This window comes from Agelaius phoeniceus, chromosome 2 (assembly GCF_051311805.1).
Source record: "Agelaius phoeniceus isolate bAgePho1 chromosome 2, bAgePho1.hap1, whole genome shotgun sequence".
NCBI classification, from domain to species: domain Eukaryota; kingdom Metazoa; phylum Chordata; class Aves; order Passeriformes; family Icteridae; genus Agelaius; species Agelaius phoeniceus.
The window spans coordinates 27,062,819-27,081,431 of NC_135266.1; the positions used below are offsets into that span (position 1 = coordinate 27,062,819).

Sequence of the window (18,613 nt, forward strand, 5' to 3'; positions counted from 1 at the left end):
TTTGGGATTACTAACAGCTAAGTGGCAGCTTTACAAATTAGTTGTACACAATTTTTCCCCATTTCTAGCCCTTAGCAGGACTCCTGTGTCAAGCATACATACTTATGGCACCTAAACTGGTTCTGTAGAGTTAAAGCTGTAGGATATTGCTGCCATTCAGTAGAATCTGTGTACTGGCTGAAGCTTACACAAATTTTGGCACTTAGTCCCACACATTTGGGAAGTTCTGGTATCTATCTGTAGATGATCCTTTCTTCCTTTTCATATGCTCTTCAACATCTGGATGGAAAACAACTGCACTGAGACTCAAAGCAGAAGTACTGGTGTCCAACCCAGCATGTAGGTTAATGCTACCATACCCACATTGAGGCAAGGGTTTCAAACTCCAGGGTATTTGTTTCTGTATGTATTTTTAGGTTTTCTCTAAGAGCTATTTTTGTTAAAAAACAAGATCAGCTGACTATTTTGCAGCTAAGTGACAGCTTGAATGTGCCTTAAACTTTTGGGGGGAAAGACGGTACATGGAAAGAAATGCAAGCTTTCAACTAATGACAATTTTTAGAAGAGCAACTTTAACTTTGATAAGGTGCAAAGGCATCCAGTTGTGGATGTATTTACACAACCCTCCTGGTGCCAAGCAAGTCACAGCAGACTGGCCAAGGAACAGATGTTGACAGCCCTGTTAAAGGTTTATCCTATCTTATACAAGCACAGAATGTGTTACTTTTAAATCCTCTGAGCCTTGTATCTCTCAACAGTGTCTCCTGCATCAGCTGTCATACACTAGACACACCATCAGCTCACACTTCATTCCTGCTAGGTAAAGTTCTTTGGACTCTGATAATTTGGACAGTATTTCTGCATGGCAAGAACTCTCCAAAAGGAAAAAAACTTCTTTGAAAATTCGACCTTCTCTCTCCTTTCTCCATATTTGATGGGTTATTATCTTGCAAACCAGTTCAGACAGCTAAAAAGCAGCTTCAGGAGAAGAGGAATCTTGAAGCCTATTTACACAGCCAAAGTTAAAATTTACCAAGTATTTACAGGCTACTGGTTTCTAGTTTATCCAAACTCATTTAAGATACCAACTACCAATATCATTTTCAAACACAGACAACTAAAGGGTTTCCCCAAAGTTGTAGAAAAAAATCAGTGCAAAGGATCCGTACAAGAGGAACTAAAAATTCAAAGTAGATCTCCCACTACACAGTAAGCGAAGCAGGCATGCAAATTCTGAAGTTATTGCTTGGTTCTCTCGGGAGTATAAAGAATAAACAGAACTTATTAAAAATGTTAAAACACAGATCTCAGAGTCTAAAAGATCACTGTTTCCCAAGATTTTTAGAAGGCAAAATTATGACAAGTGTTATTCTGAAACTGGTCAGATTGTAGTCACAGAAAGAAACAAACAGGAGAGAGGGGGAGGAGAAACAATGAATTCACCAGAACATCTGGTCCCCAAGTGTTGATATGCCCTGCCTACAACTTCCTACACCCACTCAAAAAGAGAAAACTTTTCATAGCTTTAGAGAGAAATCATGAGAGACTAAGTCTCCTCTTTACCCTGTGGAATTGTATCTTTCTCAGGAGAGGAAAAAGAAAACAAATCCCCAAACCCATAAATTGTGTGATCTGTCCAGAGGGCCTGGGGGCATTCTGACTCTCACTAAACAGAGTGGAGGAAGTGAACGGGGGTGGAAGGGGAACCCAAGATGGAAACAAAAACACACTGTCCCAAAGGGGACAAAAGCTCTAAGGAGAATTTGCCCAACCAAGACTGACACTTTATCTGCTTTTGCCTGTTATTCAAGTGCTTAATCTTTTCCTAACTATTTTGCAAGCTTCTTCTAAAACTATGAATCTGTACCACACTGTGCTGCATTGGTTTTCAGGAATTATAGACTTTTCTGAAGCTCAGCTCCACATCCTTTATTGCTGCAGACGAGTCATTTGTCCAGAAAATATACTTAGCAAGTAAAACAATGGTGTAATTTCATTTAGTCCAGTAGTACAAAATAAGAATAATTGAAATATCAAGCAATACGTAACTGCTGTACACCAATATCTAGTGTCTCCTTCAAAACTATCGAAAAATCTATCAGAGAATCCTAACTTTCATTTAAAATCAGTGCAAGGCTGGGCACCATGGTTATAAAGACTAGACTGGGCCTTCTGAGACGTGGTGTAGTGGCCCAGTTCATCACAGACATCCCCTGGAATATGGGGCTTGCTGCTTTGTATCTGCCTACACAAGGCAAAGCTTTGCAGAAATACAGTCTGGTGCTAGGACTGGGACACCTGCTGTGCTACAACACTGACACCACCAAAGCAGCTCAGCCCTGCACCTGGGCCTTTGCTTTTGCTCCCATGAGTCAGCTGTGGCTTGCCCTAAACCAGCTACCTTGGCACTGCCTGACACAGATGTTCTCTGTGAAGCAGCACAGCTCCTGCCTCTCTCATGTATGAATATATATATTTATGAATAGCTTCCCTTTCCTGCCTCAGAGCCATGGCAAACACAAATCTATCAATGCTCTTGTAGTGCTGTCACAGTGCACTGACAGGCTACATGAGCCAGCAGCTGTCGCACCAGAACAGCCCTCCATCCATTCATGAACACAGATGTGTTTGGCTTGCTGGGAATAAGTATTGTTCCCCTTTCCTGGTCGCCCCTCCTTTCCTTAGAGCCAGCTGTGATTCTGAAGGAACTATGGAACCTTCTGGGAGAGACCTCACTGCCTCTCTAGCAAGAATATATGGGGAGGGAGGCAGTGCTACTATTCTTCATCCAAACACTACCATAAAGGAGAGGGGAATTTCTCACCACCTGATGCAGAAATAGCAGTATTCATTTACTGTGCACCAGATGGCCCAAGCCTCCAAGTTCCAATAGTATCTGGTGGTAAAACACATGTGACACTTTCAACTTTCGCACCTCCTATTGTTTTCTCGCTCCTCTTTATACTCACCTGTCCCCACAGACAATGTTGACTGGCCTCAGCAGGTTTTAAAATAGTACTGAGAGGGTGGCACAGGGTGGGGTGGGATGTTTTTGGCTTTGACATCAGAATTGCTTTTTTCCTGTGCAATTGATTTCACTTTTATCACACCAAATCTTGCAATAAAGGGTTAAAGTTGGAAGGCAAAAGAGATGAGAAACTGTCTCTGCCCCAGAAAAACTCCTGAGTTCAAGAGTCTCCTTTCAGAGAAGAAGGACCTTATACAGGTTGCTAAAATTAAGTGATAAAAGAAAATATACTCTGTAACTTAGAGCATCACAGAGCCTCTGGGCTGTCCTGGGAAACTGAGGGAGGGAGGAAAGGAGAGCCCAGACACAAAAGGCTGTGCTTAATGACAACTGCACATCAGTATACACACAGTGCACATGAGAAACAAAGGAAATAATAAGGATCTCTCCTGCATCAGAACCACCACAAATATTCAAGATAGAATCTGCAGGACAGTGGAGGTAAATAAACATACAGATACAGTGACAAAAACTCATCTTGATTTATCAACAGAAAAACCACACTTTTAACTTTGTAAACAGGGTCTACTACAAGTTACACAACTCTGGAAGACAATTTTGTGCTACTAACGCATTTTATATTACCTAATCTCCATTTTGTCCACTTCATCTACATCTTCAATGTCAAAATGGGATTTCTTGTTGTAGCTACTGGGTCTTGTAACCTAATAAAAAAGAGGAAACTTTTAGCAGCTTGATCTGATACAAAAGTATTCTGATGTCACTTTCACAAAGCTTTGGAAGAGCACAGTATTTTACTATCAGCAGTAACTTCAGTCCTGATACTGAAAACATTCATGTAAGTGAATAAACATCTTGACTAAACAGACTACTGACTATAAAGTGATGGTTACATAATCATTTCCAAGAGTAAGCAGATACTCCACACATTTTTTACAGAGCAAGATCATCTTTAATATTACTACAGCACTTTAAGTTTATATTGACAACAGAAAAACACCATTGAAAGGAACACCACTTTCATAATCCATCTAAGGAAAGAAAAGGGCAATTAATATTTGTTTTAAACACAGCTGTACAACAGATGCCCTGAGGCACTTCGCAGAGCACAGGGGAGGAACCACAACCACCCTTAAAAACATTTTGTAGTGTATCCAATTAAAATTAGGAAGTTCTTCCTGTCCTGATATCCTGGAAGTTAATTTAACTTGTCCAAACAACAAACACCAAGCAGACCAAGAGACTCTAGCCTGTGTTCTGCATATCAGAATATAGAAGCAGCTGCACAGTTCACCAACCATATTTGCAAGACTGATTAACTGGAAAGCACAGGCAAAGAAAAAAGGAAAAAAGTATAAAGCATTAGCATAGAAAGTTTTTGTAAAAACATTTCTTAAATGTTTGTACAAAATGTTTTTTACCATGACTGTAAGAACAGTTTGGTGGTTGTATTTTTGCCTAGTGCATCAGAAACTTAAGAAAAAGGTTACCCCACCCAGCTGAAACCACAGCAGGAACTGATCAAATGCAAGGGTGTATGATGATGTGTGGGTTCAGCTCTTGGTTGCACACAGAAGCTGAACTTTATTGTATGTTTGAATATGCTTGTGGCTTAATACTCCTCATGTACAAAAACTGGCTTTTATTGTAAACTTGACTATTTGGTTTTGTACTGTACATGAGATGCAAATGGCAATTGAGGGAGGCCATGATACAGTTGCCTAAGTGGAGAGGAACCAGAAAACAATCTTTGGCAGAGGACACTCAGAGCCTTTTTATATGTGTATGTGTGAGGCAGGCAACATTTGCAAAGTGATACACAAGAACTAAAAGATACTACCAGCAGCACTGGAGACCAAATGCTCCAGACTAATGGAATCAAATGCACCTGGTAAGCCCAAGAGCACAGTGGATTTAAATACAGTGTACAACTTCAGCAGTTACACACAAGTTTCCTCACCCTAGCCTTGCAAACACTTCACTGTTTTTGCAAAGTATCCTACAGGCCTGCAAATGACAGTTTCTACTACCATTGCAAAGCTTATGGTGCAATTTTTAATAATGAAACAAAATTTTAAGTCTCTTTCTATCTGTAACACAGGACTTGCTACAAAAAGCTGTAGCATAGGTGTAACTTATGGCATGTCCCTTCTAAGTAAACACTTTCTCAGAAGTTTTGCTGGAATCTGCATTTATGACATCTCTCTGTTCACCCATATGACTACTTAGTGTGCACATCAATACTGCTCAAGAGTGGCACTCCAAAAGGGATAGCTGTATGGAACTGGAGATGAGGAACCTCCCAGTCCACAGTGCTAAAGACCCATAGGATTGTGCAATAAAGGGGGCATAACTCTGCTGTGTTGTCCCTTTCACCTGGGAAAGCTGGCAAGCCATTTATCAGCTGCTCAGGTTTTTTTTTGCACATGCAAGTTTACAAACAGGTCCCCAGCACTTCCTTCTTGAATTCCTGTAAGAGGACCATTTTCCTGTAGCTGCACACACAGCTCCACACCACACTGCAGCTGAAGCAGTGGTGAAAATGGCTCCTATCAGGTGCAAGTTTCACTCACCACACCCCTCAAATAAGCCCTTCTATTTCCAAAACAAACAATAAGCTATCTTTCACTTAGAAAATTAAATCTGTGTAACTTTTTGGTTATAGAAAGGAAAGCACCCATTCACTGTCTTTTACAGATCAGCTTCTTCCTAGGAGGCTTGGACAATCACTGTGCTAGCAGGCTGCAGAAAAGCTGATGAAGCTGTTCAGCAGCAGAAAGTGACACCGCTGTCAACAGCATGAATCTCTCAGCTCCACAGGAATTGGAGCACTTCCTTTGCATGCACCAGCCACAGGTCTGCCCACACCTCATTAGTGAATGTATTTCCCAGTCACAGCAGTTCTACTGAACCTTGTTCCTTGAAGATGTTCAGCCTGATTTGTACTAACTACTCCCAAAATGGCATAAATCTATGATGGCTCTGTCTGCAGAGATATGTTTATATTTCAGAGCTCTGGCTGAATCAGTCGTTTCCCAAGCTCTGCTCTTACCAGTACAGAATTCATTTTGCTCTGAGTTAGCAGAACTGTGGCATGGGCTTGAGTTCAGGTTTTATTTTTGCTGGTACTTGCACACAACCCAGCTCTCAGGTAAAGGCAAGCTAAGCAAGCCCCCAGCCCCCTCTCTCTCTCAACTCCAGCTGGAAGATGCTTTGTTTCTCTCCTTCCTCTCCCAGCATGGCACCACCTGCCAAGCTCAGTGTTTAAATACCAAACATTTTCTGTTTCTGCAGCACACAGAAGGATGAGGAATCAGGTGAAGTTTTTGTGGCTTACAGTCTGAGCTCCTGGACTACATTCTCATTAAAACGTTCTCACTGACAGGCTCCTCCAGACTGCCTATGTTAAAATAAGGAAGCCCATCTTTACTTATATACAGCATCACTCTCATATGACTGCCAAAGACCACGCTTCTGGGCCAGGTGAGGGACTGAAATCCTGGGTAAACACACAGACACCTGAGTGCAGTTTCAACACTTGGTCTCACAGTACCTCTGCCCCTCTAACTGTGCCCATGCAGCAACTGCACAGAGCCTCATGGAGCCAGGAGCCAGGCACAAAAGCTCACTGCAAGCAGGGCAGCTATATCCTATATCTTAGGATGAGACGGGCTGGGTGAGCAGAGCAAAGATCACCTTAGAAAGCTATCCTGGCCTACCCTCATGGCTTCCAGCCCCTACAGAAAGTGCTCCTACCAATCAGGAACTTGCTAAATCTGTTCCTTGTATCCAAACACATTACATCAACAGGAGCATGTTGCTGCTTGTATGACAGACTTTGATTGGTCAGTACAACTACTGGCTTCTAGGCAAAGATGGTGGCTTGCAGGAGAGGGAAGACAGCAATGTCAAGAATGACACTTCAGATCTGCACAGTGCAATAGCACCTGTATGGCTCCTCTCTCCCCAGCTTCCCTTCCTGATGGGGCTGTGGCACAGAACTGATTCCAGATACCACATCCCTAGGTGCCATCCCTATGGCAGCAACAATTTCTAATGCAAATATGGCTTGCATCTTTCAGATCACATGAGCAGAAAGAGCTTTTCAATCCATGCCAACTGCACTGTGCCACTCTAGCTTTTATTCCATCAACTTCATAATTACAGATACTTTCTTGAGGTGTCTACTGAAATAGAACAGTCAAGCACACACCGGGACTATGAATGATACGCATTGTTTAGAAGACAAAATTAAAAGTTTCAAGAGAGATCTAAATTATAAACACATGCACATATATGTATGGGCACACCACAATTAGAGAGCTACTCTTGCCAAAAGGAACCAAAATGAGGACTTTCATAGAAGTTATACTTTATCTTAACTGGACTTGTTGAAAATGCTCTGTATTAAATAAAGCTATAGAGGTTTTACCCACTTGGAGAAAAGGCACTAATATTGCAGCAGACTGGTAGACAGCCAGAACAACCAGCTTAAGTGTATTTTTCCTCTACAGTTTTCAGTATTCCTAAGGAGATAACCTTCCTCCCAGTGACTGGGAAAGACAGGGTGGACCAGCTATAAAAACACAGACTAAGAAAAAAATATAATTTCTCTGCATGTGTGGTTTGTTCAGGTTTTTTGAACTAATTTTTAAATGTGCTTTCTCCAAAACTCTCGTGGGATGAGTTGTGATTAAATGTAAAGCCTGTTGCTCAGAAGTGCCCAACTTGAAGCTTTCCCTACAGAGCACCTGAGGTGAAAGCAGGATACTGCTCCTTCAGCAGACAGCCAGTCTGAGCCTGGGTACTTCTTTCCCCCACACCATGCTTTGAAACAGCCTTCAAAGATGACAGCTGGCACAACATGGAGCAGGATGCTGTGCCAACTATCCACAGTATAGTATTTCAGCTTATCACCCGCTCCTTTGAAATACCAACCTCAAAATAAAACACTTCATCAAAATGTGGATTGTTGGTCTTCTTTTTAACTTTAGTCTTTTTGGCTTCTGATCTGAATTAAGGAAACAAAAACAAAACAAAAAGGGTAAGAAACAACATTAGTAGAAGTGTGATCCTAGAAGAGAGCCACTGAGGGGGAAATAGCCAGCCACTTGATTTATCTGATAAAACTGGAATGTCATGTAGCTCCAGCACAGCAAGGCACAGACACTTGCACACATTTAAGAGAGAGATTCAATGCATTCCTAGTTCTCTAAAGTGGCAGTAATCACATTTTGTTATCCTATTTTAAACACAACTCCTTGAACACTTATTCTTTCACTTGGTTGACATAGTAGAATCTTTTATCTGTACAAACTGGCAAAAACAGGGCTCTGAGCAGCAACATTTGGAGGACAGTCTCAGTCTTGATGTGACTCAAAAATTCTTCATACTCTAAAAACACAGGAGACAAAGACTAGCCTAGCTATTTCTGTGAGTCATATTTTATGATTCTGGTCTGAAAAATCAATCACTGCTTTTCAGTGACAATCAAAAAATCCAGAATGGTTTCTTCGGTAAGAATATTTTTATTGCTGTATGAGCATCCCTTTCCCTGCAGCACCAGCAGCACTTAGTTAATACAGTGGTGGATTATTATGACCAGTGCTGAGCAGAAGTCTCTATTTTTATTGTCCTGAAGGCATAAGATGTGGCAGACCTCCTCCCAACCACTCAGCAGGCCTGACCCAGCTCTGCAGTGCCCATTCATCCCCCATGGGCCGAGCCATCCGCCTGTGCCTGCCTTTGAGAACACAGACATTGACTGCTGGGCTCAAGCCAGCCAATGCATTTCTCACAGGCCAGCCAACAGCTGTCTGATGGCTTCCAAATGCTATGAACCTATGCTTGATTTGTTCTCACTACCTACAAGAGAAAAGCTGTGTGCTGTCCTGTGTCACCAATCTTACCCTACAGCTCTGCAGGCATAGATAAAACAGATGCAGATGGAGAGGCACATCAGCCATGTGGAAAACTGACCTACTAATCATTTCATCCCAGAATCTATCGTTCATTTCTCATGCACCAAAGCTGCTTAGATAGCTTGTAACTGCTTATATTCACTGGACAACTCTGTGTATTTCACAGAGGTCAAGGGGAGCTGGATCTAATTCCCAGTGCTGCTCCAGACTTCCCATGTGAGTTGAATGGGCCTGTCCACCAGTATACAATATTTTTCCATCCATAATACAGGCACAGAAAGAGTTTCTGTCAGGAAGCCTGATGACTCTAAGTACAAATCACATAATAAACAGCAACATGTTTGTTAAAATTTTTATGCTTGTCATTGCATAATTGCAGCTGAATAAAGCAGCTTTCCTACTCTAAAATGAGAGGCACTGGAAAATCCAGAGAGGAGAATGATGTACAGATTAAGAATATCCCACTATTCCTAGGAGAAGCTGAGAGATAAGAGACACTAATCTCCTCCAGGACACAGCACAGATTGCCAACCCCATCTCATCAGTCACACTTGCCAATCAGCCTCTTTACTGATAAACCCATCTGGGAGGGGACTGGGAAGCAGGATGTAGAACGGGAGGTGATTAAGGCAGCACAATTATTGAGCAATTACAAAGCAGTGAATGGGAATAAGCTGCATGCTGCTTACTGGAGATAGGAAGCAAGCTTTCTCCCCCCACCAAAACCCAGATAGGAATAGGATAAGGCTAGGCTCCTTATTCTGAAGGAAGTACATTATCAATAGTCACACATTATTCAGACTGGGGGCATAGGGAGGCAGACAAAGGTAAATTCAGACATTCAAGAGTTAGTCAGTCAGTCTCCTTACTGCTTCAATAATAGACACCCAGCCAGTCATTTGAAACAAGTTACAGCCTTAAAATGAATTGCACAAGTCAAATATACAATTCCATTAATGGAGATAAGGCACAACACACCTAGACAAAGATGCAGAATACAGACAGGCTCAAAGACTTCTCTACATGCAAGGTAAATATTTGTGAAGAATGCTTCTTATTTATAGTATTTTCAACAAATTGTTGCAAAACATCATTAATAACCCATGCTTCCAAATCTGATTGAGGTCACAGCAGAGCTGTTTTGTTTCTAAAATGACACAGACATAAAAGATGGCTAGATAAGCAGAAAAATCAGCGACATCTAACAGCACAGAAAATTTTCATAACAGATGGGAAAATTGAATCCCAAATTTGAACTGAAGAGTATCATGCAGAATCTCATCACTTAAACCTCATTCCAAATTTTATCCATGATATTATGTCTGCATATATCAAATTACAGGACTGAGCCATTGAGGGCTTTTGACATACATATTAATTTGTCACACCTTGAAAGTGAAGACACTCTTAAATATTCACATGCAAACGTGCATACTCGACAAGATGTTGATGTATTCACATTTCTCTTCCACCCTGCCCAAAATTAGGCAATGAATTTGCTCAAAAACTGGCCTCTAACTGTGAGGTGAGAAGACGCATAAATTAAGACTAACCACAAATTATATACTCCGGGATATTCAAATTATTCAGATCTTTACATAAATCAAAACTGAAACAAGTCTCAAATCACTTACTCTAGCATAGTTCAGTAGATCATACACACACCCACCCTAACATTTAACATATTCTAGCAGTGTCTAAATACTCCCAGCTGTCCATAGGAGAAAGCAAATTTCTAATAGACAAAGGAAACAGAAACCACCCTTATAAAAGGGAAGCCCTTGAATGTGCAATACTTGCCTGGAGGGTCCTGCTAAGGTAACAGTGGCATAGGGATCACATTGCCCGTTCACAATGGGCAGCCCTTGGCACTCCAAAACTCTAGAAAAGAAGAAAATGAAGACAAATACATTAATTTAATGGAAAGAAGCTGGAGGGAAAATAAAACTGAAGCATGTTCATAGGTTTTTTTTCACAACACTTTACACTAGGGAATTGAAATGTCACTAAGCAGAAACATTTAATTTATACTTGAACTTGACAACACATTCTGTTCTTAAATACTAACTTTAATAAGGGTCAAAAATACTGTTAAATTACTGCAAAGCCTTAACTCAAAGGATTTTTATTATGCAAGCACAGCAATTTAAGGTTCATGAAGCAGGAGTCTGCTGTCAAGATGGGAGCTGTCAGCACTTTAAAATTCTGTGACAATTTATTCACCAAAATACATAACCAGAATTTATACTGTAAGAGAAATATAAGAAAAAACCCACATAGACAGATCCCAGAAGCAGTTAAATAATTTCTCAAAATAACATTCATGAAGACCTCAGTGCTTTTGCAAAATTTGGCATGGGCTTATTTATAAAGTTGTGTTAATTACAGACCAGGACATATAACACAGCTATCCTTCTCCATGTTCAGCAGCTCTGCATTCAAGTAGTAACAGAGACGTTGGAGGGAAAAAATGGAACAAATTGGGGTTTGCTGCACACAGTGGTGGGAAAGCTGCACTTTTGCACTCTCATTTCAACATCTCTTTGGGGAAGAAAAAAAGAAGAAAAAACCCAACACAACTACCCCCAAAAACTGAAAAAATGCTGTATGTTTCAGACGTTAAAACCTACTGAGGAATGCAGCACCAGCTGGAAACAAAGACAGACAAGCCAGTTTCCAGAACTCTCCCTCCAGCAACAAGTTCTGCTTCCAACAGGTAACCTGCTGAGCTGATGTATTTGCAAAATTTTCACTGGAAAGTTTCAGTGAAGACCAGCCACAAAGCTCTCTGGGCAAGTGAGCAGTACCATCATTGGAATGTGAAGTATCATGCAAAATTCTGGGTGCTATAGCATCACATGCAAAGTAATAGGCATTTTACTGTTTTCAGTGATGGCAATTTCAATGCAAAAGAATGTAAGGATGAGCAATAGAGAAAAATTCAGTAACAGATAGTGCTCCACAATTTCATCCACAAGGCAAGTTATTTGGTTACATACAGTGTAGACTTTAAATACAGTTTAACTACAGACCTATTATTACTTACCCTCCATAAAGGGAGAAAATAAGTAATATTCTGCATCAACACAGGAATCATTTTTGTACCAGAGAAGGTAAAACCTAGACAGGTTCACACAGCACTACAAGTAGAAGATGACTGAACACCACACTAAGGGGCACACACAGGTAGCTGAAATGATACATTACATTCCTAGCTGAATTGTCCTACCCATGGCCCCTCAGAATGAAGGCTAGGTAGCTGGCTTTCAATACAGACAGCCCCTAGTAATGCACCAGCTCACAAGCTTCTCAATTGCACAGCCCTCACCTGGTCAACTCCTCATTGCTCATTCACTAACACTAGTACAAAATTATGTTCTGTTTTCTGGACATGCAAGTGGAATCACAGATCAAAACAACAGAGAGAGTTAGGAAAAGCCTGGGTTGCACAGGCCATGTGCTGCTTTTATCTCTGGACTTCTATTACTTCACTACAAGTTCACCATCCACAGAGACAGAATTTAGAAGCCTCCGAAGCCACCTAGTTTAAGCACATATCTGATATTACAGAGTGCTACAACACAAACAGTGAAATTCAAGCCACAAATTCTATCCCAGCACCAGCTGGAAATCCATGGTGTAAGCTTCAGGAACCCTCAGCATCAAACAAGACACAAACACATGATTTGGCTGCCTCAATGCAATGCATACTTTGTTTCTTCACCATCCCTTGATGGTTCTTCACCATCCCTCTGCTCCACAGAGGCAGGAGGTACCCATGAAAAACACAAATTTGACAGCTCCACATCTCTCAGAGGCTTCATAAATAGACCAGATGCCTGTTTGCAAGTAATCAAATCCTACTCTAAATTCACCTAGCTTACCTTACAAAGAAAGTATAGAATAAGCTTTTTCTTTGCACAAGTAGTAATACAAAAACTCAAAATTGTAAGGGACATGCCACTTTTTAAATTTAAAAGGGGCAGATGTGAACAAAAAGAACATTATGGGGAACTTTACACTGTAGCACCCTGACAGAGTATCTGTCAGTGCAGGAGGAAAAACCAGTAAGTACCAGCAGAAAGTTTTTATGGAGAGGCAGGTGCAGCTTGATTTTCTTACAAGTAAAGGACAGATCACTTTCCTTCCAGTGGTCTTTGCACTAGTAGGACCACAGGACCACATTCACAGCAGAAACACTTGGCCAGTGAGCCACAGCAGGACTTCTGGTAATTCTTTTAGGATGGCAGATGTGGCATGAACACATTCCTATTTAACAGAACAATTGTACACCAAGTGTCAGTGTGAAACCAAACTCCTGTGTTCCAGTGCTTCCTTAAAGCAGTCTGGAAGCTCCTTAAAATGAAATAGTAACTCAATGGCTTCATAGCAGTCAGCCAATTTTCTGCTGCTGATGAATGGATTCCAAGTGAGCTCTCATCCATAAGAGAAGAACTATGTGAAATTTAAACAGTCAGAGCATGTGGCCAGAGAGACTGTGACTCCTGTTTAAGTAAAAGCAGTTCTTTCCAGAGTGTGTAGAAAATAGAAAGTGATCCTAGAGAGAGCATAATCTACACTTGAGGACATACAGAGTTTGCAAATCACTACACAATCAAAACAGAAAATAAAAAACATCACAGATGAACTTGAATGATGAAAAGTGTGAACTCATCCAAACAAAAAATATGTCTATCCTAACTGTAGACATGTACAATGACAGATCTATTCTAATATTGCCACATAGAAGAATTGAAGGTTTTTCTTGTGAGTAGCCCTATGTTATCACATCCATCATCAGCAATGGTTAAAAAGGCAAGCAGTATCACCAGCTGGTTGGAGAGAACACACCAATGTACATCATTGGGCACCTATAATTTGAATTGTGTGTGCTCTGCTCTCCAGAACACATGGAGAAGAACAACAGATGGCTTCTAACCACCCATAGCTCTCCCAGAGCTGTACTCTCCAGCTCAGAAAACAGAAGTTAACCATCCACAAACAGCTTACAAAATCATGAATGGTGTGAAGAACATTTCCTCACAAAATAAGAACTAAAGGGCACATAATGAAATTACCAGACAGAAGGTTTAAAAATAAACAAAAAGGAAGTACTTTTTCCACACAATGAAATTGCAAAATTTATTGCGACGTGGTGTTGTGGAGGCTGAAAGAATATTTGGATTAAAATCAGCACTACAGAAACTCATGGAGTATAAGTTTGTAAGCAGCTATTAAAGCTTAATGGTCCAGAAGCCTCCTTCAGCTCAGGAAATCCCAAACTGGTGATCAGGAAGGGTGCAACACTGGAGCAATCACACCACTTGAAGTATCACTCACCAGAGAGCATCAGTACTAGGCTAGACTAGAGGGCATTTTACACAGTAGGGTAGTTGTTCTGTTCTCTGGGGGAAAAGCAAAAACAAAAGGAAAAAAAGAATAAAACAAAATACACAGATGTTCTTGTGCAGCCATGATGACTTAAGAGTAAGTTGCTTCTTTGTGTGCTTCTGGAATAAGAAAAGCAAAAGCAACCTTGAAAGAAACAAAATGTGGGAAAACAGGAAACAGACACCAACAGACTGTATCACAAGCCTTTCAGGTAATTTAAAAGCAGTTATTGTTTAAGAATGTTGAAGAAATCAGGCAAAAGACTGAAGACTTAGGATTCTGAGGAAGGAAGGCTGTGTTTGGAGAGACATTCATTCTAGTTCTTGTTTCTTATAAAGCATTATGAGGAGAAACAATAAAATTCAACAATGCACAGGTCTGTTTGACTCATGTTAGAACACTCTCCTTAGCTACAGGATACTGTAATGTCAGGGCTGCTTTTGTTACAGGCATTTTCTTCAGTCATGGGAAAGTTGCTAAGTCAATTACTGCTCCTCTCTCCCAGCCTGGTACCAAAACACAGGCTTTACTTGGCACGCAAGGAAAGAGCTGGAACAAAATGTCAGCTACTCAGAGACAATAAAATGGAATCTCAATTATGCCACAAGGCCATCACATTATTTAGACTGACAGTTCATATCTGGATTAGATGAAAAAGAAAAAAAAAGTGTAATAAAGGTATGGTCTTGGGAAAGAGGGGCATAGTAGGAAGCAGTGAACAAAGCCAGTGAAAATAAAATGCCCCTGCTCTAGTCTGCAGAATAAACTTAACTTACATGTACTAGAATAATGAAAAAAACGCCTGACAATCAAGATTATTCAAGAATTACAAGTCAACCCATCAGACCTCAGAGGAAAAAAAAAAGTCTGGTGGCTGCCAGAATCTTGTCTACCCAGCTGGTGATTTCTCACCATTAGCTGTCTGGAGCCCAGCTGGGGCAGAATGAGCCATCCTTCACAGCTTGCCTGGCTGGGCAGAGCTAAGGTTAGTGCTGGGTCATAGGAGAAAACCCTCAATGCAGCTGCCTCACTGTATTTTGCTTGTGGTTTATAAAATTAATACGTTTCAAGAAACAAGGCAGTTCAGTTTTCAATATGGTTGATGACCAAACCTTCAGAAGAGTAAATAAGCTATGGAAAATTCCCAGTGGGTAAGAGAAAACCTCAAAAACCTAAACATATCATAAGCATGCCCTTGTGTCTACAGAAGCTGAGAGGGTGGCAGGAGCAGAAAGTCTTGAAAAAAATAAAGAGATTTTTCAACAAAGACTAAGTAGCTCATATCTTATAGTACAGGCATTTCCTCTGGGTTGCCATCTCAGCACTGGAGGCTGTAATTTCTGACACAGCCCCTACACAAACATACTCAAAATCAGCCTTAACACAGGTGAGCAACATCAGAATGATCCAAGCCCACAGGCATTCCATACTCCTGCCCAGGAACTCCAAAAATTGTTTAGAAATTACAGGCTTCGTGATTAGTTCAAGATGCACATGTGTCATCAGCCTCCTTGTGTCTCAGAATGGACAACCAAGGCAAAAACAGACCAAAAAAAGAAACCAGAAGGGACATTGCTGCTCTTAAAACTCATATGGGTATTTACTGTTTTTCCAGAATAAATCACTCCAGTCTACCAACTCAGGCACAGTTGTTTCCCCACTTTCAGCTTAGAGTAGGGACCAGCACACCATTCCCATTCTCCTTCTCAAATCAGACTGTTTTCTCACTGTGATTTCTCAAGAGAAAATAAATGCATCATTTTTTCAATACAATTGTTTTCTATCACTGTACCATATATTTTAATTGCTTGGTTTCTGAGATCAATATAGATACTTAGCAAGTTTGCTCATCTATCTTATCATTCCTCTATTTCCAGCCTTCACTTGTTCTACCTCTCTTTCACTTCTTTATCTTGAGACTTCATTCTACCTCATATGAACAATTTTTTGGCCATACTCAGGTTCTGCTCTGCATCATTTTAAAGACAAGAGACTTCCTCCTTGCTTGCTCTAGTGATCTAATGATTACTTGAACAGTCAGTACTTTGTGAGGTAACCCTGACCAGACAAATATCAACTTAAAAGCAAACTTGTGGTAGATTTGTCAGAACTAACATCAAAACAATGCATCTTTGGCTTATGCTAAGTACTTGTTTCATAAAGTACATTTCCCAGAGCTGGGTATATGACTTAGCTTCTTAAGTCTCTCTAGATCTCTCACTCTTTTTTTCTCCTTCCCAATTTTTTCTTTTCTACTCACTAGAGTAATTTTGTAACATATGTACTATCCTGAGTACTTTGTCTTGCAGAGGTAACAGAACACCTCTAAATACTCTCTCCTTGTGACTGGGCTTCTCATGGAGCATAAAATAAGGCTATTACTCTGTAACTTCATAATAGAACAGTCCAGTCTTTTTGTCTAGTCTAACAGCAAAGAGGTGGTGTCCCTTCCTTGCAATGTTCATATCATTCCAGAATGCTCTTTTCTTTTGGTGCAGCTTTGCACCACAAGCTGAGCTCCCTTCTCATTCCCAGTGGTTTAGGAGGAACTTTGCTGTAATGCTGCATGATGGATGTGCACCTTGGCCAACCTCACACCTGGGTGGGCTCATGGCAGCTGCTCTCAGACCAGTGAACTGACTTACACCTTCCACTGCAAGTAGGAATTATTGCCAGGCCTCCTTCTTATTCCCTTTATCACAGCCTTAATAAAACAGTTATATTCAAATGTTTCAGAGGGGTTTGTCTGAATGTAACTCAGACAAAGTACATTCACCATTAATAAGCAGAAAGGTGACATGTCTAGCTCAGAAATTCCCTGAATCATAAATTTTCAGAGGCCAGGAGAGTGTGTCACTGTATGACTACTCTCATCATTCTTCATGTCCTAGACAGACTCAGAGTAAGTATCCTGGGCTGAGTCTGACCAAATGCTCCATCTGTTTGTGCACCTTCAGACATGCCCTGCACTTCCCCTCCACTTCCACAAAGTAATCTACTGGATGTCCGCTGAGGATTTAACATACACACACAACCCTTTTTTGTCAAGAGGCTGACAAAGTGGCCAGTTTCTTCTGGAGTAAGACAAAAATTCTTACAGTTTACTCAATCCTGGTTTTTAATTCCACTCTGCCTTTATCATCAAAAATACTACAATTATTATGTCCCAATCCTCTCAAAATTTCTTACCAATCCACACTATGACTTTAACTTGACCATGTCCCCAGGGAATAAGGAGGTTAAGAATATGGAATGCACATATTGAATCAAGTCCTTGTCCTCTGGATGATCATCTGAGGCCAAAGGATCATGCCCACTCCCAGTAAGTGAACTCCAGTAAAAGATTATTTCAAAAGTCCCTATTCCTTGACTTTTGGAAGTGATCTATTTGTACCAAAACAAGATTTCCTACTATTCTTCTCACCTGAATGTTGTTTTGTACTGGGAGCAGACCAGTTTCCTCTGACAGCAGTTCTCACATCCTGGGAATTGCCTGCAATGATGTGCCCTGGTTCACCTTAAAGTAATGTCCCACACAGACAGAAAGTGCTACAGCATTATGACCCTGTGCTACAGGGTCTGGTGACCACTGACCATGCCACCATGGTAGAATGAACCAGGGAAAGGAAAGGATGGAACAATGTCCAAGAAGATAAAGATACTGAACAAAATACATCAATACTTGCTTTATCATCAATATTTTTCAAGACATTTTCCCATTACATTATTTCATCTCTCCAGGAAAACTGAAACCAGAGTTTTTATCCAGTCCTCATCCACACTGCTGGTCTCCAGCCTAGCCTCCCGCCACTCTCACTACCCCTCAGGAAGACTGTTCTCCTTGAGGAAATCCAGCAGTACCCTATCTTGTCTGGGTAATACTCTCCCTCCTTTTGAGTTTATTTTGGTGAACAAACAAGTTCTGTCTTATAAAGCAAAAATAAACACTTGCCATCTCCTTAACATTTGAGAGGATTAACAGTTAACTGGAGCTATTTTCGCCTTCATGTGGCAGCTCATTCTGCCACAAAGGTCTGTGGCACTAAATTAAATCCTGCCCCATTCAAACAAATGGCACTTCACCTGGACCAGCAATTTACTCAATGTGTATTCCCTTAGAATAAAGACTTTTACAGTATTTGAGGCATTGACTCTGAAACATTTATATACAAAATATATTTATACACTCAAAACTACTCCCATTTTGATCAGCCCTAAGGACATCAGAGGAATAGACTGTGCAGGCAACTATTTTGATTTTTTCCCTTTTAGAATACTCTCCAAAGCCTCTATGACAAAAGCACAATAGAAG

General features: G+C 40.7%; 1 protein-coding gene across 2 annotated transcripts in view; it reads right to left on the bottom strand.

Moving 5' to 3' along the window:
- The window catches only part of RASA3 (RAS p21 protein activator 3), a 130,152-nt gene that overhangs the window by 24,533 nt on the left and 87,006 nt on the right, over positions 1-18,613 (bottom strand). For both annotated transcript variants that reach the window (XM_077173357.1, XM_054654573.2), the window contains exons 6-8: positions 10,711-10,791; positions 7,928-8,000; positions 3,614-3,693 (exon numbers count right to left, since the gene is read on the bottom strand). In XM_077173357.1, the coding sequence (XP_077029472.1) occupies positions 3,614-3,693; positions 7,928-8,000; positions 10,711-10,791 (234 nt within the window). The remainder of the gene's footprint in view (positions 1-3,613; positions 3,694-7,927; positions 8,001-10,710; positions 10,792-18,613) is intronic.